The 21,386-nt window shown below is 43.0% G+C and overlaps 1 protein-coding gene across 1 annotated transcript; it reads right to left on the minus strand.

Moving 5' to 3' along the window:
* Nucleotides 1–546: 546 nt before the first annotated feature.
* Nucleotides 547–19,916, minus strand: LOC124703449 (cytochrome P450 716A1-like). Its single transcript, XM_047235658.1, has 4 exons — nt 19,309–19,916; nt 1,487–1,928; nt 1,186–1,373; nt 547–1,095 (listed from the first exon to the last, which is right to left on the minus strand). The coding sequence occupies exons 1-4, from the start codon at nt 19,810–19,812 to the stop codon at nt 769–771; spliced, it is 1,461 nt and encodes a 486-aa protein (XP_047091614.1). The 5' UTR covers nt 19,813–19,916; the 3' UTR covers nt 547–768.
* Between the last annotated feature and the right edge of the window lie 1,470 nt (nt 19,917–21,386).

The raw sequence follows: 21,386 nt of genomic DNA on the forward strand, positions 1-21,386 counted from the left end.
TGCAGGAAAAAAGTCTTCACTTTTCCGTAATTTTTTACTGTTTTCAAATTTGTCGATTCTGTAAATTTCAGAATGGCCAAAGGCCGTTGAATTCGAGTTTAGAATTTTCTCCCGGTCATTTTAATATATTATGCGTATTTTTCCAACTTCGTATACAAACTAGAAAAGCCGTTTTACCATTTCCCCCACTTTGTTTGCAAAAAAAAGTTGAATTTCAAATTTGTTAATTTCCCCTACAAGTATACCACTTAATATAAGTACAGTTCAAAGGAATTTTTTAAAATTTTTTATAATTTTCCGTGATTTTTTGAAAGCTACAGAAAAACGACATTTCTGTGGCGCATCCGGCTCCATGCGTCACAGGAATACTCAGAATGGGTCAACTTAATAATTGGCTGCGGGCCCCCACCAGATTTCTGTGACGCATTGAGAGTTGGTGCGCCACAAAAAGTCATTCCACCTATAGCTCGTTTCCTACTAGCGTAGGTGTGTTTGCTTCCTATGTTTATAGCATAAATTTAAATGGTTACCATTGATACATAAATATATTAATAGAGAACAATTCACTTTCAATATTTTATTCGCAATTTAATTTTTACAACATCGGAGATACACCTTTACACTATAAAAAAAGATGTGAGTAACAATAGAGTATTTCTCAAAATCGTAAAAAGGAAGTACAATGACTTTTATGAGTAACACATACTTAGATTGTGAATGATTGACCTTGAATTCATATTGAGCCCGATAGTATTATATGTCGTGCTATTAATCAGAGTTAAATGTTGAGCAGTCTTTGGGGAGAATTCTCGGCTTGAGTTTGACAGGAAGTCCAAGATCCGGTGTAGGCTTTGGGTCCCTCATGTAGGTTTCTTGTTCACATGTCATTTTCCACCTGAATTGCCTCACTAGATAGTGCATGGCTACCATGGTTTCTACCCTTGCAAATTCATTCCCAGGACACATTCTCGAACCTCCACCAAATGGCATATAGCAATACGGTGGTATAAGTTTCTCAAACCGAGACGGGTCAAACTTGCTAGGTTCATGAAAGAAATGTGAATCCATATGCGTGACGCTTTGTGCTGCGAAGACCTGCATGTTTCGAGGAACTAAAGCGTGTAAGGGTTCTTGTTTTTTTAGTGAAGAGTGTGAACAAGTTCATTTATATGAATGAGTACTTACTTTCCAGCCTTTAGGGATATGATAGCCTTGATATTCAATGTCTTTGGTCGCTGTTCGGAAGCTCCCAAACACAGGAGGAACTGTTCGCAGTGTCTCCATCGCCACTTTCCATGTACACTTCATCTTTGCAACATCATCCCATGTCAGAGCATCCCCTAGTTTTTTATTGCTTGCAATCTCATCTTGCTCTGCGGGAGATCAAATGGCATAATTGATAATATTATTTTCCATACCATGGAATTGAAGAAGAATTCTTATTTGAAAGAAATATCGAAGCAATGCACCACAATGATTTATAGACCTTTAGTAACTTTGTCAAGGATCTCTGTCTCATTAGCAAGATACCGGATCATGAAGGTTATAAGAACAGAGGACGTCTCGTGCGCCCCAACGATAAGTCCCATTGCATTGTCCACAATGTCTTCTAGAGTGAGGGAGTGGACACCTTGAGAGCGCAGAATAAGCATGTAGCTGATGAAGTCATTATCAGATGTGCCAATGCATTCATGCAGTAGTGACTCTTCTCTCTTCCGGGCAATGTTTGTAATGGACTTCCGTATCTTGGCACTTGCTGTCATACCTCTGCTGAAGCGAGTGAGAGGTATCTTCACTGGAAATGATAAGATTGACTTGCCAAGAGTGACGAAATCTGTGCAAAGGCCTTCTTTCACAGGAGCTGCCTCTTGGCCCAGAACAATCGAACATATGATACCAAGTGTAAGTCTCCTCACTGTTGGTAGGACCTGTAAAATTAGACTGTTCATTTCTAAACTGGTATGACATTCATCATATAAAATATTAAAAAATATATATGAAATAGGTCACATAGCTTTGACAGAAAGGGCTTATTACTGCTTACCAATTTTGAAGATTTGGTCATCTCTAGAGAAGCTACTCTTTCCCCGCCGGAAAGTCATCAAAAATACATGGCACGTTTTTCCCGAAAGGGGCAACCCCATGCTCTACATCGATCAATGCGTACAGCCTCTTATCTTATAATAAAGTATGTTTTACTACTTCTTTCATATGGCGCCTAGCAATAAATTGCTGGAAACTTTGGTAGGAACTATAGTAGCTAATACAAATTGATGCACATTACTAGTAGCTACAAGTAGGACTAGTTTCCCTCCTCTGTCTTTATCGGAGGAGCTACTGAGGAAAATACGACCTTTCGTTCCTTTTGGATTTTTGTGGGAAAGTTGTATCGAGTCTGTTGCTTGTGTCAGTCGTGGCATGATGAAGTGGACCTTCAACAACCAATAACACAATGTAGATTGGGACAAGATTTATGTTCGTGGGTTTTCAAGCCAGTGATTCTTAGGGTTGAGGCGGCACATTGTCATGGCAGGTGTCTGAAGATCTTGCTATGATGAATTAATGCATATGACGGGGCTTGATGGTTGTACAAAAGCAACAAGTTGTAGTTTGGGTGATGGTCCATTTTCCTCAACCTACCATTGGTAGTTTATTTATCACTATCATGCTCAATGATTTGTTTGTATTGGGAACCGGCTAGCACGAGGTGTATTCTTCTTCGGTGTAAATTTTTTCATGATATATATTTATTCATTAAATAGTTTTAACTTGTATTTGTTATGTAGTGTTGCAAATATTTCTGGCCACAGGTTATGTGGTTGATCATAAGTTTGGGATTCTTATTAGGGTGGGACTGCTATTCATAATACTGCCGCTTTTGCTATGTATAAATGACATAGTTTTTATTCTAAGAATTGTTCTCTTATGTATGTTATCTACCGATATACTTAATTAATTGCTCCGTTCGTGGTCGTCTCTATAGTATATGGAGAATCAGGACTTGTTTATACATGTGTCTACACGTTTGAAGTATCATGGCTGGCAACGCTATCTTTGTATGTAGCGTCTATAGATCCATAGGTGGTCTATGAGTTCTACACGAATCTCGTATTTCAGTTTTTTAGTAGTTACTGTTTTGTGCATTTTAACTATGTGTATGCCAGGTGGAAGCTCTAAAGTGTATCCTCGTGCTGTTTAGAGTAATAAAGTATGTTTTATTAGAAAAAGTATATGTTTTTCTTAGTAAATACCAATTATATCACATCGGCATATATGCATCATAGCCTTCATGAATATATTGCCTAGGGTCCTAATCTAAACAAGAAAAATTCAAACTTGCAATAATTACCTTTCTTGAAGGTGTTGTGTTGGAGGACCATGCATTTTGTTCTCTCATGGTGTATTCCATCATGCACTTTTAAGGTTGTGTGTGCACCTTCTCGACGTAGACACTTTATAACACATGTCCTTTTTCATAGGTTTTTAGGGCTTAGTTTGTGCTTTATTCACCAGGAATGTCCAAACATAGAAATTCAGGAGGCTCGGTCAACCACATGTCAAGCCTAGGATCATCACCATTAGAATTTATAGATACAGTATGTGCCTTTCCATTGATATCCATGCCTTTATGCTTCAGAAAAGATCACCAAAATCCCCAAAGTTATCTTTAATTTCCTTGATAACAACAATTTAACTACAAGACCTCTCCCTCTTAATATTCTGTATGACATGCAAACAATGAGATTGTTACTATAGATGTTATCCTTAATTTTCTTGATAAATGAGTTTGGGTGAGTTTGGATGTCATAAGGAATAGTGAGAGGGAGAGGTCTTCTAGTTTGGCTAGACAGATTAGCTGCTAAGACTAACCCAGATGTGAACTTACACCATGAATAGTTCACATCAAAACACCTATGGAAACTTCATGACCATCTCGAATAATGATGTCAACCGCTCTCTGGCTTCCTTATTTGTCGACAAAGCCTATACATTCAGTTTTGCATGACCTGCAAATGGCTTAATCCAACCTCGATTGCAATTCGGAATAGATAAATTCTTTGTTGCCCCTAAATTACTCCTAGAAGTTCCTAGCTCCTAGATAAAATTTATGGTGAAACCAAAAGTACTGAAAGGTCTTTGGAAAATCTCTTCATAAATCGCATTTCTTCTCACTTTCCATATCTCCGAAAGGGCAATTAAAACATTGATAAAATCACCAATGATGAGTATTTTCATTAGGAACAAATGCTATTGTGTCATATACTGACTGTGTTTTTTTGGTTGAACTAGCACTGCGAGGGCACCATCTTAGTGTTACTTGTTTATTTTATATTATTATTTTTTATCCAGTTGCCCCTTTGTTGAATGGTAGACAATATTTTGGACATATAAATTTTCATTTCGTGTGTGATTATATTACTAATAAGTAATACAAATATTATAAGAAAAAAATGATAGTGAATATTTTTCATTCGGTAAAATGTTTATCGATTAGGCGTGGAGTTCCGAGGACACCGGTAAAACTAACAACTTCTCCTAGATAAGTTGTTCTATGATTGTTGGTAGTATGCTTCTCTTTTTTTTGTGCATGTATATGTTTTAGTTTCTCTGTTCCCATTGTCCTCACGGAAAAGATGAGGTTGCATTCATATTCTTGGTTGCATATATAATGGGGATCCATCTTTTATTATGAAATTTTTTGTTTCAACAAATCCATGGTCAATACATCATCAAAGCAGTTGGTTCTACCAATCAATACATCGTAGAGACGTTTGAACTCACGCAAGTCTTAGCTAAATATTTATAATTAATAGAAGAAAAGGTTTTAAATCAATAAAATGTAATTAAAGTGTAATGAAACATGATACATGAATACAAACAAACAATCACTATATTTATTGTCTGGTTTTATAGTATAAGGCATGTGTATACTTATGCCCTTTCATGTTTATCTCTATTTAACACATTTTCACTCTACGTTATTTATAAGTAAACCACACTCACAAAATAATACATCATCTCATTCCAAATATGTATAAGAAATTGAAATTAAATTTGGTCTTTCTTTTGGTTCCATAACCTCATAAATATTTATGCCCTATAAGTATATCCTATAATTTGAAACACGTATATTATTATATTTTAGCCAGATAAAGTCAAGAATTTATAGTTTATGGTACATTTAAGTGGTAATTTCTGGCTATATTTTAAGAATAATCATTGTGCTCAATGTATTATTGTTGGGACTAGAAGGTTAATTGATAAAAGTCAATTGAAGGTTCATGCTTTAAACTAATATTAAAAGTTGCAATTATTATTTCTTATATCAATGTAGAACTATCAACTTTTACTATGATGATAGTACGATGTGCGGCCTTGAGAGAAATTTTATTTTGCTATTAAATTAGAAATTGAGTTGTCACTTGATTGTTCTGTTCAAGATTTTAATTTGCTGAGAGTAAGACATGCAGCCCTGAGAGAAATAGTGCATTACTAAATTAATTTCAAAACAGCAACTTTTTTAAAAAATTTTACTCTATTTAGAAATGTGAGTGCATCTTAATTATTTTGTATAGTCAACCATGTGCATGCATAGATACAACGACAATATTTATATTTTTTTACCTGTATTTGAAAACATCTCTATATCTTTTATGTTTTGTGTTGAACTTAAATTGGTTTCTTATGCTGAACATGAATATGTATGTGTCGATATACTCTACTACGTGCACATGCATATGTTAGTTTATACTATGTCTCCTAACACATGATTAACTTAGCTAGAGTAATTTCATACTCCATGTGTCCCGAATTTCTTGTTGCAAATTTATCTAGATACGCATATATTTAGACACGTTTTAGTATATAAATAAATACAAGTCTAGATAAATATGGGACATCTAATTCATAACAAAAGGAGTAATTTTCTGACCATACGCACAGTGTGTGCTATTTCTTATTTTAACAGCCCCAGGTAGAATCTTGCTAATGTACATTAACTGACACAGCTAGAGTTTTTTTTTCCTATTGTCAGTTGCCAAACAAATATCAGTTAGACGAGTTGTCCCATTCAAGTAAAAAAATAGATTCATTGTGTCCGATATCGTGTTGTAGACATGCACTTAGCACATGAGCCACTTATTTTTCCATTTTTTAAAATTACTTTTACTTTTATGTGCAGATGTGGCTATATATATATATGTTTGTATCACTAGTAGAAAATGGGGCAACCGTCTAAGCCTTTAGTACCGGTTCTCTTACGAACCGGTACTAAAGGGGTCATTTGTAACGGTTCGGGCGCTCAGGCGGGCGAGGAGCTTTCGTACCGGTTCGTTAGGGGCTTTCGTACCGGTTCGTGTTAGGAACCGGTACGAAAGGTCTTCAGCCCGAATTTCAGGCGCGGGGTGGGGCCAGGGCTGGACCTTTGGTACCGGTTCATCTAAAGAACTGGTACTAAAGGGTGCCTCTATATGATCACTGCCCTCTCTCTCGCATCCTTTCTTAATAATTGCACCTCTCACTCTTCAGCAAATCTTCTATAAATTTCTGCACCATCTCAACACGATTCAACGACATCCATCTATCCAAGGGTTAGCAATATCATCCTTTCTTCCGGCGTTCCTAATTTAGCTCATTTCTTTGCTAGTTTAACTCGTATTATTTTTCTAGTGCTAGCAAGGTGTTCGATGAAATGCCTAAGTTAGGGATTTTATTTTTTTATATGCAATTTGAGCTGAAATTATAGTATGTTTTGTTGGTTTTAGTATCATCCCCGTCCTCACCGCCGTCGATTGCCAGCGTCGTCCCCTAGCCGGCACCGTACCACCTCGGTGAGCCTCTTCTTTTTTATAAAAAAAACTTAGTTTTATGTGATGAACTTGAATATTAATTAAGTTGGTCACTCATATATCCATGACGTTGTGTAATTAATGATTTTTTGATATACATATATAATGCATATGAGTCAACAATGGATGTACGGTGACCGGTGCCATCCCGACTTCATTAATGGCATGCATTATTTTCTCAACCTGGCTGAGGCAAACAGGTAGTCGAATGGTTTCATCTATTGTCCATGTAGTTCCTGTAAGAATATGAAGGATTACTCTACCTCAAAGACCCTTCACGTCCACCTACTGGAGAACGGTTTCATGCCCAGCTATAATTGTTGGACCAAGCACGGAGAAAGAGGGGTTATATTGGAAGACAACGAAGAAGAAGAGGATAGTGACAACTATCCTATGTTCACTGAAGACGGTGATAGTAGAATGGGGGAAGACAAAGCTGAAGAAAAGCCCATTTTTGATGAGCCGATTTTTGATGACCCCGATGACGATTTGGGTCGGGCCATTCTTGATGCGAAGATAAACTACGGAAGTGAAAAGAAGAGGTTGAAGTTGGAGAAAATGTTAGAGGATCACAACAAACGGTTGTACCCAAATTGCGAAGATGGCCAGAAAAAGCTAGGTACCACGCTGGAATTGCTGCAATGGAAGGCAGAGAATGGTACTTCTGACAAGGGATTTGAAAATTTGCTGAAAATAATAAAGAAGATGCTTCCAGGGGAGAACGTATTGCCCTCTAGTACGTACAAAGCAAGGAAGGTTGTCTGCCCTCTAGGATTAGAGGTGCAGAAGATACATGGATGCATCAGTGACTGCATCCTCTACTGCAAGGAGTACGAGAATTTGAATGCATGCCCAGTATGTAGTGCATTGAGGTATAAGATCAGGCGAGATGACCCTGGTGATGTTGAGGGCGAGTCCACCCCCAGGAAGAGGGTTCTTTGCGAAGGTGATGTGGTATGCTCCTATAATACCACCGTGGAAACGTTTGTTCCAAAACAAAGAGCATGCCAAGTTGTTGCGATGGCACAAAGATGACCGTAAGAAAGATGTGATGCTGAGACACCCCGCTGACGGGTCGCAGTGGAGAAAAATCGATAGATAGTTCAAGTCATTTTCAGATGACGCAAGGAACTTAAGATTTGGTCTAAGTACAGATGGCTTTAATCCTTTCGGGGAGCAGAGCTCCAGTCATAGCACCTGGCCAGTGTCTCTATGTATCTATAACCTTCCTTCTTGGTTGTACATGAAGCGGAAGTTCATTATGATGACAGTGGTCATCCTAGGCACGAGGCAACCCGGCAACGACATTGATGTGTACTTGAGGCCATTGGTTGAAGAACTTTTACAGTTGTGGCGTGAAGAAGGTGTACCTGTGTGGGATGAGCACGAACAAAAGGAATTTAACCTACGAGCATTGTTGTTTGTAACCATCAATGATTGACCTACTCTTAGTAACATTTCAATGCAGTCAAACAAGGGATACAATGCATGCACACACTGTTTAGGTGAGACTGACAATATATATTTGGGAAACAAGAATGTGTACCTGGGGCATCATCGATATCTTCCAAAACAACATCACGTAAGAAAGAGAGGAAAACATTTCAGAGGTGAGGCAGATAACCGAACGAAGCCTACCCGCCCTACTGGGGATGTTATATATGATATGGTCAAGGATTTAAAAGTGATCTTTGGAAAGGATCCTGGCGGACAATCTGTTCCGCATGATGTTGACGGACACGTACCCATGTGGAAGAAGAAGTCTATATTTTGGGAGCTACCCTACTGGAAATTCCTAGAGGTTCACTCTGCAATCAACGTGATGCATGTGACGAAAAATATTTACGTGAACGTGCTAAACTTCTTGGGCACGTATGGAAAGACAAAAGATACACCGGATGCACGGCAGGACCAGCAAAATATCCACGAAGGAAACAACCTGAATCTTGAGCAGTATCATGGTCCTGCCAGCTATGCTCTTACGAAAGAAGAGAAGGAGATCTTTTTTGAAGTCCTGAGTAGCATCAAGGTCCCGTCTGGCTTCTCGTCGAATATAAAGGGAATAATAAACATGTCAGAGAAAAAGTTTCAAAACCTAAAGTCTCATGACTGCCACGTTATTATGACACAATTACTTCCGGTTGCATTGAGGGGGCTTCTGCCGGAAAATGTTCGAGTACCATTGTGAAGCTATGTGCGTTCCTAAATGAAATTTCTCAGAAGGTGATCAATCCACTAACTCTACAAAATTTACAGAAGGATGTGGTGCAATGTCTAGTCAGCTTCGAGTTGGTGTTCCCACCATCCTTCTTCAATATTATGACACATCTCCTAGTTCACCTGGTCGAAGAGATTGGCGTTCTCGGTCCTGTATTTCTACACAACATGTTCCCCTTTAAGAGATTCATGGGAGTCTTAAAGAAGTACGTTCATAACCGTGCTAGGCCAGAAGGAAGCATCTCCAAGGGCTATGGAACAGAGGAGGTCATTGAGTTTTGTGTTGACTTTATTCCTGACCTTAAGCCGATCGGTGTTCCAGAGTCGCGCTATGAGGGGAGACTACGTGGAAAAGGCACGCTAGGAAAGAAAGCAACAACGTGTATGGACGGAGATTCTTTCACTCAAGCACACTACACAGTTCTACATAATTCCATCTTGGTGGCTCCGTACATAGTGGAACACAAGGATATCTTACGCTCTGAATACCCGGAGCAACGTGAAGATTGGATTGAGGGAGAACACATGAAGACTTTCGGCGGTTGGTTGCAAACACGTCTCATGAATGTCACTGATAAAGAACAACTATACTTGTTGGCCAAGCAACCATCTTCGACTATATCGACTTTTCAAGGGTACGAGATTAATGGGAATACATTTTACACGTTCGCCCAAGATAAAAAGAGCACCAACCAAAACAATGGTGTCCGCTTTGATGCAACAGAGGACAATGGGAAGAAGGTCAAATATTATGGGTACATAGAGGAGATATGGGAACTTGACTATGGACCTAATTTCAAGGTCCCTTTGTTCCGGTGCAAATGGTTCAACCTGAAAGACGGGGTACAGGTAGACCCGCAGTACGGAATGACTACAGTGGATCTGAAGAATCTAGGGTATGATACAGAACCATTCGTCCTAGCCAGTGAAGTGGCTTGGGTTTTTTATGTCAAGGACATGTCTACAAAACCGAAAAAAAAGAAAAGAAAGGCAAGAGGACACATCATACGATGAGCCAAAGCGCCACATAGTTTTTTCAGGAAAACAAAACATCGTGGGAGTAGAGGACAAGACAGACATGTCAGAAGATTATAATAAGTTTGATGATATTCCACCCTTCAAGGTAAAAACTTACCCAAGCATCATCTTAAATAATGAAGATTGTCCATGGTTGCGTCGCAATCAGAAGAAAGGGAAACACACGAAGAAAACTCAGAAGACTAGCTAGATAGGGATCATAACTTGTGTATCTCAATATGGAAATCACTTTTGTGTAATGATGTTACTGTATGTAAGATATTAACAATGGAGATGGAGTCTTTCACGGGCTTGCAGGGAAATTTTTCCGAGGTGCATCTTCCGAAGATGTCGTAGGGCGTGTGCACCAACAACATCTTCGAGAAACTGCGCCACGGGAGATTTCCCAACCCTTTCCCCATTACTGTTAGAGGAGATGGAGTCTTTCACGGGCTTGCAGGGAAATTTTTCCGATGAGCAGCTTCCGAAGATGCCGTAGGGCGTGTGCACCAACGATATCTTCGAGAAGCTGCGCCACGGAAGATTTCCCAACCCTTTCCCCATTATTGTTAGAGGAGATGGAGTCTTTCACGGGCTTGCAGGGAAATTTTTCCGAGGCTCAGCTTCTGAAGATGTCGTAGGGCGTGTGCACCAACGACATCTTCGAGAAGCTGCGCCACGGGAGATTTCCCAACCCTTTCCCCATCACTGTTAGAGGAGATGGAGTCTTTCACGGGCTTGCAGGGAAATTTTTCCGAGGCGCAGTTTCCGAAGATGCCGTAGGGCGTGTGCACCAACAACATCTTCGAGAAGCTGCGCCACGGGAGATTTCCCAACCCTTTCCTCCATCCATGGGGATGAAACTCTCCCTACCTGCTTGTTGATCTGCTTGTTGATCTACTTGCCAAGGCGTATCGGTGTTCCTTTTATAGGCACGGCGCCGCTTCTGCTTTGTCTTGTTCCTCCGACAGGGCGTCGTGCGCTACATGCTTTATCCCATCGAGCAGTGCATCCACCCACGCGTCCTTATCCTGCCGACAGCGTTAGTCCCGGGTACACCCACCAGCCGGTACTAAAGGTTACCCACACATCCTTATCTCACCGACAGTTTTGTTAGATGACAAAAAAACCACATTTAGTACCGCTTGCACCCACCAGCCGGTACTAAAGGTTACCGACGCGTCCTTATCCCACCAACAGTTTTGTTAGATGACAGAAAAAATCACCTTTAGTCCTGGCTGCACCCACCAGCCGGTACTAAACTTTACCCACCCCCCAGATAAGGCCCTCCCAGATAAGCCTCCCCCCAGATAAGACCCCCCCATCTTTTGTCATGGTTTGAGCCTCCACCCGGGATGAAAGTTTCCCGCGCCATTGCGTTCCCGCCTATTTTATTCCCGCGCTTTCCACCGGTTCCCGCCTCTGTCTTCCCGCCTCCGTCATCCCGCCATTTTTTCACTATATATATGTAGGCTTGGCCTCCATTTACATATCACATCTAGACTCATGTCTGCAAACCTCATCATTCTCTCCCATGGCTTCCATCGTATCTCTCACCCCCCGGGAGGCGGAGGCGCTTTGCACCTTGAACTACCCCTGCCCGCCGGGCTATCGCGTCCCGACCGGCTGGTTGCTGAGCGTCGGAGGCGTACCGATCCCTCCTGTCCCTCTAGGTGTGGCACGCCAGATGGCCATCACGAACCACTACTACTTCGAGCTCACGCCAGAGCAGCGGAGGAATCCCCAGTGGCATCCCGACTACAGCCCAACTTGGGACAACTTCTTCATCAATCGGCGTGAGAGTGCACTTGCCAGGCACGAGGAGGACGGCCCGCCTCGTTCGAACTTCAACGAGGCCGGCCGTCGGCTGTGGTGGTGCGGTCAGACTCTCCAGAGCGTCATGGCCTACAGTGGCTCCCGCCTGCGTTGTAGCGTCATGGCCTACAGACGGCGGGAATAAAGAAAAGAAATAGAAAAGAAAAGGAACATAAAAGAAACAGAAAAAGAAACAGAAAAGAAAAAAAGAGAAATAGAAAAAGAAATAGAAAAGAAAAGAAACATACAAGAAAAGAAAAAAGAAAAAAATAGAAAAGAAAAAAGAAACAGAAAAGAAAAGAAAAAAGAAATAGAAAAGAAACAACAAAAGAAAAGAAAACAACAAAAGAAAAAGAAAACAAAAAAACCCTTTGGTACAGGTTTGATTCACCAACCGGTACGAAAGGTCTTTCGTATCGGTTGGTGGAACCAAACGGTTCGAAAGGGTGGTCGCCGTGTTCCCTTAGGCACGCGGCACCAAATCACTGCTAAAAAACGCACAGCCTCGCGGCGCGCTAGCTCCACGCCCTCGCCGTCCAGCCACGAGGACCACGCCGTCGCCGCCGTCCGTCGTGACCGCCAAGCCGCACCACGCCGTCTCTGCGTCCCCTGCACTCCGTCACCGTCACCGGCGGCTCCCCCCTCCGCCGGCAACAAGAGGTACGTCCACCTAGCCCCTTGTCCCCTCTTCCTCCGGCAGCGCCTCCCGCCGCTGCGGCCGCCGCCGCCTACGCCGCAGCAACCGCCGCCTCGCCTCCGCGCGCGGCGTCTTCAACCACAACTATAGCATGGACGCCTGCTCCTGAACCTCACGCGCTCCTCACCGCCTACGTCAGGGCCGGCCAGCTGGCCGACGCGCGCGCCCTGTTTGACGGAATGCCGCACCGGACGCCCGTCGCATGGAGCGCGATGCTCAACGCCCATGTCGGCGCGGGCGGCTTCGCAGACGCGCTCGAGGTGTTCTACGGGATGCTCAGAGCCCGCGTCCGACCCAACCACGCGGCCGACGTCGGCGCGGTGGCCGCGTGCGGCGCGCTCGGGGCGCTAGAGCAGGGCCGGTGGGTGCACGCCCTCGTCGCCGGCCCCGGGAGGAGCGGGATGGACGGGGTGGTGGCCGCAGCGCTGGTGGACATGTACGCCAAGTGCGGGAGCCTGGACGCGGCGACGCAGGTGTTCGCGGTTGTGCCGGAGCGCGAGCGGGACGTGTTCGCCTACACGGCCATGATCTCGGGGCTGTCGGACCACGGCCGCTGCGGTGAGGCTGTGGAGCTATTCTGCGCCCCAACAAGGTCACCTTCATCTTCTTCCTCAGCGCGTGCGCCCGTGCCGGCGGCGAGCTCGTGAACGTCGCCAAGGAGATATTCCGGACCATGGCCACCGTCCACGGCGTCGAGCCCGGCGTGGAGCACTACGGGAGCATGGTTGACGTGCTCTGCCGCGCGGGGCTGCTGGCCGAGGCGGTGGGTCTGGCGCGGGCGATGCTGATGAGGCCCGACTCGTATGTGCTGGGCGCGCTGCTGAACGCGTGCAGGGTGCACGGCGGCGACGTGGAGCTCGGGAAGGAGCTAGTGGGGTGGCTGGTGCCGCCGCGACATAGAGAGAAGAGCGAGAGGAGGAGCGCCGAGTGTTAGGGTTAGGGTCGAGAAAAAGAGAGAAGAGCGAGGAGGAGCGCCGAGTGTTAGGGTTAGGGTCCGTAGTGGTGCCGAGTCCGTGGCGGTGCCACCGCGACATAGAGAGAAGAGCGAGAGGAGGAGCGCCGGGTGTTAGGGTTAGGGTCGAGAAAAAGAGAGAAGAGCGAGAGGAGGAGCGCCGAGTGTTAGGGTTATTGCTTTCTTCATTTCAATTGTTATCCATCTAGCAATCTGTTATGATCATGACATGATGAATGAAATAATTGATTTCTTAATTTTGTAGTGACATTGAGCTATGGAGGATGGCACCTTCGTCCGAGATGAGGATCAAGAAGAAGCCGTGCAGAAATTGATATTTGAGAGTGCCCGTGGGCCGGAACCTGATGGAGATGACTATGAGTTCACACAATTTCTGAACGATGTCGGTAAGCGACTTGAGTATGAAGAAATTAGAAGAGACAACGAAGTGTCCATAACATACTCCGCCGAGGTGTATATTTATGTATCAAGTCTATGTTCATCAGTAGATTTGTTCATTTATTTGTATTGCACTTATTAACGAATCATTTTTCTTTTAGCCTTCTGGATCATCGAGCAAGTCTGTTAAAACAAAATGAGGCCTGACAAAACTGCTAAAGGGCGAGGGTAGGTTAGCCCTCATTGCATTTAAGGATAATGGTGAACCGGTGCATCCCAAAGAGCACTGCCGCAAATTTACAAATCAAGTTGCAGTTCTTGTTAGGGACCATGTACCGATCAGCATTCAAGAGTGGCATAAGCCGAAGAACGCGGGGACTGAAGCTAGTTATGTCAACGACACGCTGAAAAAAATTCTTTGGGACAGTCTACTGACACGTTTCAGCCTACCGGAAGACATGACGGAAGGCCAGAAGAAGAAATTCAAGGAATGGACTCTCAAGAAGATGGCCACACAACTCCAGACCTGGAAGAAAAATTTATGAGACATATATAAGCATGAAGATCCAGTAGTCGATGATAATCTAGTGAAGATAAAAGATCACTGGCCCGCATTTAAGAGGTATAAACAATCGTCTACTGTTGTGTCCCGATCAGTCACAAATACGAAAAATGCTTCAAAAAATAAACTTTACCATCATTTGGGGTCAGGTGGCTACAAGACTGCCATTCCGAAGTGGACAGCGTTTGAAAATGAACTGATGGAAAAAGGAATCACTCCACAGACATGGGACTGGCCCGACCGGTCCAAGTTCTGGTTGTTCGCGCATGGGGCAGGGTTGGACCCAAAGACAAGGCAGATCGTTGCGCAGGGGAAATGGAAGGACAAAATTGAAGCAATCAGGAAGCAGCTTGTAGATGCAATTTAAAAGGTCAGAAAGGGAGAGTACATTCCTGATAGAGAGAATGACGAGTTGACACTCGCTTTGGGGAATCCTGAACACGTTGGATGGGTTCGATGTCGCCCAGGTCAGACCCTGAAGGAAGCGTGGCCGGAGTGCGCTGACACTTATAGAAGCCGTTCACGAAAGAAGAAGAAGGAGTCAGACAGGTTAACGGAATTGTTAAATAGGGTGGGTTCCACGCATCTTGACGGATGTGGAGGAAGCTACCCCGTGGATTATGTCACGGAGAAGACAGATTGGGAGCTACATATGTTATTCAGGAACGCGTCTGTTAAGGTGGCGGTCAGCTATGTTTACCCAAATGAAGATGGAGCAACGCACCATCATATGTCCATTCCACCTGGTTGTGTTCGTGTCGGGGTGGATGAAGTTGTTCCAGTTTTTGAAACAGTGGAGCTTGATTTTCCTAGAGGTGACGATGAGAAGACAATGGCCGATGTCAAGCACGGTTTCACCCTATGGCCCAAGAAATACATCATCCTTTTGCAAAGGCCACCGACTCCTCGTAGCAATCCACATGAGCAGGAAAGGCCACCGACTCCTCTTGGTAGCGGTCCACATGAGCAGCAAAGGCCATCGACTCCTCTTGGTAGCAGTCCACAGGAGCAGCAAAGTCCACACCTACATGAGAGGGACCCCAGCGTGAGTCCACCATCTCGAGATCCTCCGCGTAAGATAACATCCTTTAAGCGAACGGTACACCGCCTAGGAAGAGATCTAGAAAGGAGAAACCAGTGCCGCCTATTGAGAAGTTACCTTGGGAAATGAGTATCGAGGAAAATGAGCAAACATGTAACTCCCAGCTGAAATCTTTTTTTGCTAAGAAAGTGCCAGAGATACCTTTTGAGAAGACACTAGATCCGGTGAAAGTTGTGCGTACCATTGAGAATCTATATAACCCTATACCATCGCCGCCATCTGACTATAGACGTTCTATTGAAAGGTCGTATGACGAGATGGTGGAGGCGAAAAAACGCAATCAATCGGGTGTCACAGCGAAAAAAGGGAAACAACAAGTGCACCAGCTCGGAGAACAACTCGTTCAATCGGTCCCCCCTCTTATGGTGTTTGACGAGAAGGCCGTTCAAAGTTCTCGACAATACATCGATTACCCCTTCACTGAAGTAGAATATAAATTTGTTCAAGGGAAAGATTTGGTCGAGAATCTCAGGAAGCTACCAGAAATTATGCGTAATTTGCATGCGTGGTACAGTAATGCCACAAAGAGAGGGATCGAGTCTATCATGGTGCGAGTTAAGGAAGAGCACTACTTCCAAGAATACTCTGTGAGCGTTGACTTCTGCGAACTTTTTCAATTATACAATCTTCGGGCCCTCGACAAAACAATCATCAGTTGCTATTTGTCTGTAAGTGATTTATTTATGTAATTTGAGAAGTCTTTAGCTTAGCTCGTTCATTGTCTGCAAATTATAATCTTTTGTGCGCTATATTATGCAGATCGAAGATGCTTGAATGCAAAAGGGATGAAATCAAGCACATTGGGTTCATTGACCTGGATACAATGCATGAAAAACCATAGAGGATCCCATCTATAAAAGGGATACACCGGAGACTTTGCTAAGATTTTTGAAGCGATAACGTTGACAAAAGGATAATACTTTGGCCTTACAACTTCAAGTGAGTGTTACTGCCTTATAACACATTCTATTTTGATCATGAGATGTTCAAATTTTAACTGATGACTTATATATATGACACTGCATATTTAAATGTGCGCATGTTTCACTTTATTCTTATCGTCATTAAAATGTACGAAGGAGAGGTTGAAGTCTTTGACTCACAAAGCAAAGAGGCTATACTATACAAGACGGCTTTTTTATGCTCAAAAAGTAATTTTAATTCTTATCGGGTTTTTTCGTTAATTTCCTGATATCAACTAATTGATAACTCTTTTATGCATTTTCTTTTGTCGGGCAGTGTATGGGAAATATTCATCAAGGAAGATCGGTCCCGTGAATGGAGACCAAAGCTGATATGACGTGCGAACAAAGTAAGTAGTACTACCTAGGTCCACACACTTGTATCATACTTGATTATTGTTTGATTGAATTATATTCTTGTGCAGAAATACCCGCAACAACCAGAGGGGACTAATCTATGTGGATACTACATTTGCGAGTACATCCACAGAATTATCAGCGAGAGAACGAATAATCAAAGAAATAAAGAGGTACGAAAACAATATTCACAAATTTATTTTGTTACCATAAGTTGTGCTTAGTTTCAGTAATAATTGTTTGATTGTGATTTGATATATATATGCACACACACATAGCTCATGTATTCATTTGTATCTCATTCTTTTGCAGTTGGCAAGAAAGCGGGACAGGATCTCAATCGAGGACCGATTCAAAGCAATTAGTGATGAATTGGCGGGATTTTTCCTTCGGGACGTCATACCACCATTCGGAGAGTTCCACTATGAATGAAGATGTACATGTAACATATAGTTTGACTCGGAGAGTACCACTATGCTACATGTAATAGATAGTATGCCTCGGAGAGTACCACTATATATATGCATGAAGATCGATCTTCATGCATGTACTACTTAATTTGCGATCTTACGCAATTACATGTGTTATATTATATGCACCAAGTTGCTATGCATCACCTTTATCTTCATGTACTACCTAAACCCAAACGCGTAGCAGGCGCATCGAAGCGATATGAAACGGTCCGATACCCCTAAACCCCTCCTAAATTCTCCGCCGCGGCAGAGATTTCTGCATTTTCTCTGCCGCGGCAGACAACCTTTGGTACCGGTTCACATTACAAACCGGTACCAAAGCTCTCTCGCCCTGCGCTCTCCTGCGTGCCCACATGGAGGATCTTTTAATACCGGTTCGTAAGGAGCCGGTACCAAAGGGTGGGCCTTTTGTACCGAACCTTTTGTACCGGTTGCTTAACCGGTACAAAAGACCCTCTGGAACCGGTATTGATGAGCGATTTTCTACTAGTGTATGTGACACTTTTTTCTGTAAAACATGTACTCTTTAAAGCATAACCATTAAAATTAAGATCAATGTAACATATATTTTTAGCTTATGTGGTTTAAGGTGGTGGTTATATTAGAGATCCTTATATTTTTTATGAATTTTTTTGCCACTGATTTATCTAAATACGCGACACATTTTAGTATATAAATGAACCTGAATAATCTAGACAAATCTGCAATAAATAATTCAAGAAAAGGAGTATTTTTTATTAACGCATGCACTGCGTATGCAATTTCTTATTTTAACGGACCCTGGTAGAGCATACTAATGTACATTAAATGACGCAACTAGAATCTTCTTTATGTTGTCAATCGCTGATCAAATATCAATTAAATGCATTGTCCCATTCAAGAAATAAAAATAGATGTGTTGGTTCCAGTATGTGTGGTAGACAAGCACGTAACACATGAGCCACTTCTTTTTCTCTATTTTATTTTTGCGAATTCTGCCGACGTGTTATGTCCGATACATGTGGTAGACAAGCATGTAACACATGAGCCACTTCTTTTTCCCTATTTTATTTATTTGAAAAATTCTGCGAGCATGCCTATTTATGCTAGTGTATGTCCATAATAGGCTTGTAAGTGGCACTTTTTTACGTAAACATGTACATTATCAATCTTAACCACTAAAATTAAGATCAATGTAGCATATATTTTAAGCTTATGTGGCTTAACGTGCGGGCTCTATTTGACATCCATATATTGCTTTTAGTAGATAATAGATAATAGATAATAAATGATTAGTTAAATTTTCATCAACCAATACCCAACCCCACATTGCTATTCTACATTTTAGCAAATAATGTAGCACAGAGTCGAGACCCAACGAGTTATTGCTGGACTAATCATGGCTCCGATTTTAAGCTTGGTACCCCAAGTCTTACCCTAGTTATGCCAGCGCTAACAAGGTAATTGTGCACATGCTTATGTGGGAAGTACACATAATGTGAGAACACATTTAAGGAAACCTACCAATATAGGATCCATATTAGTAGAAGATTTTTGTGTAGGTAACAGAAACATGAAAACGGTTCAAATATGGACACTGATTTTTGTATAGGATCCCAGTTGTTCTGATGTTTTTTCGTAAGGATTAAATTTGTAACAGACGATCAAATTTTCCGGTTTGAAAAATACATATGTTAGTAATTTCCACCTAGCTCTTACATATATAAATATACAAATATCATAGTGGAGAGAAAAGCATACAAAGAAAAATAGGTGCACAAATTACTATTGCCGAGGACCTGTCTAAATCTAGCTAAGCTTGAACTTATATAAGTGTGTTGGTAATTTCCCAGTAACCCATACAAATTGTTCAAGTAACAGAAATATATATTCCATATGAAAAGCGTTCATATGAAAAGCGTTCATACCGTGATAGAGTCGCGACCGACCCAGTTGAGCTCGATGTGTCTCCTCACCTCGTCGTCCATCTTGCGCACGTATCTCCTCACCATGTCCGGCCTCAGGTATCCCTGCAGGGCGCCGCGGACCTGCTTCAGCTCGTCGCCGGTGAGCGTCAGCACCGACCGCCCGACGAGGGTTCTCAGCGCAGTGGTCTGCGTCAAGATGAGCCCGTCGTTGCTGAATATGAACCGGTTCGCCGCCGGCCCGGCCAGCAGGACCGTCGGCGAGCCCAGCAGCGACATGATGGAGACAGGGCCGTATTTCTTGATCCGGTCTCTGAACCATTGGTCGTCGGTGTTGCTGCGGAATGCACGGAGCAGGGAGAAGGTTCTGCCGATAATCGGCACGCCGAGGCTACCGGGAGGCAGGTTGTAGGCTGAGTAGTACCTGTTGCGTCTGTAGAGGAGTAGGAGGATTGCAGGTACCAGCGACGCAACTAGTGCCCCGAGCACAACAATGGCGTAAGCCATAGGAGATTATACGGTGACGACTTGAGGTTAGGTCTGCCTGGTTCTGTGGGTAAGCTTTATAGGAAAACCGAACGAATGTCCACTGAAGGCTCACTTTGCTAGAGCGAATTATAGCTGTTTAACTTATACTCCCTCCGTCCTTTTTTAATTGACTCAGATTTAGTACAACTTTGTACTAAATCTGAGTTAATTAAAAGAGAACGGAGGGAGTATATGCATGAGCTTAAACACTACTTAGAGCATCTCCAGCAGGCGCGCTATAAGTTGGCGCGGTATCATAGTTTAAAATAGCCGGCTATAGCCTTTCCCGCATGGTGCGGCTAACTGCATTAGCCCGCTAAAAGGTGTTAAAGTCCTTAAATAGCCGGCTATAGTCAGGCTATAGCCAGATTATAGCTGTTTTGGGAGGCAGCGGCTATATCCTGTAGCCGGCTATTTTAAACATTGCGCGGTATATGACGATGCCGCCGCTGTAAACCGTTGCCACGCGGCGGAGCGGTTTCCCCCCCACCGGGGTGCGCCATTTTGCAGTGCGCGTTGGCGCGGTAAAATAGCACCTTCACCGGACGCGCCATTTTGCAGTGCGCGGGCGCGGCGCAAACAACAAACACACAACTATGCATCCAACAAGAACAAACAATTATATAAAAATTCACAAATAAAATGTACCATCCAAATACAATACATTGTTCACAACAATACTTCACACCAAATACAACACGTCCAACATACAACAATACAACATAGTTTTGAGACAATACAACACATACTTTTCAAACAAATACAACAAGTATGCAACTATTGTTGTCCATTCCAATTCCACCATTCTTCCATCAGATCTTTTTGAAGCTCATCATGTGTGTCGTTGCGCCGAATAGCATGGTATGAGGCAATGAACCGGACAATTTATGTGCGGACCTCCTCACTTGCACGGGAACCCCCATCAAATCGTAGTGGGTATGATCCACATCTTTTCCGCGATCATCCTCTATAATCATATTATGCATGATGACACACGCGGTCATGATATACCAAAGGCATTCTTGGTCCCAAAATCTAGCCGGTCCTCTAACAATGGCAAATTGGGCTTGCAAAATCCCAAATGCTCTCTCTACATCTTTCCTAGCCGCCTCTTGTACATTGTGGAATTGAGTTTGCTTCTTACCTTTTGGTTGAATAATCGGCTTCACAAATGTTTGCCACCTTGGATATATACCGTCGGCGAGGAAGTAGCCATAGTTGTACTTGTGGTCATTTGCTTCAAACTCCACCAATGGACCTTCTCGCATTGCAAGTCTTGTCATTAGTGGTGACCATTGAAGAACATTGATGTCATTGCAAGATCCAGGCATTCCAAAAAAAGCATGCCATATCCAAGTCTCTTGGTCGGCCACCGCTTCAAGTACTATGGTGGCATCCTTCTTGTAGCCTTTGAATTGTCCATGCCATGCCGCTGGGCAATTCTTCCAACTCCAATGCATACAATCAATGGAACCAAGCATACCGAGAAACCCCCGGTTGGCGTTGATCTCCAAAAGCCTTGCCGTGTCTTGAGCATTGGGAGCTCTCAAGTA

This window comes from Lolium rigidum, chromosome 3 (genome assembly GCF_022539505.1).
Source record: "Lolium rigidum isolate FL_2022 chromosome 3, APGP_CSIRO_Lrig_0.1, whole genome shotgun sequence".
NCBI classification, from domain to species: Eukaryota; Viridiplantae; Streptophyta; class Magnoliopsida; order Poales; family Poaceae; genus Lolium; species Lolium rigidum.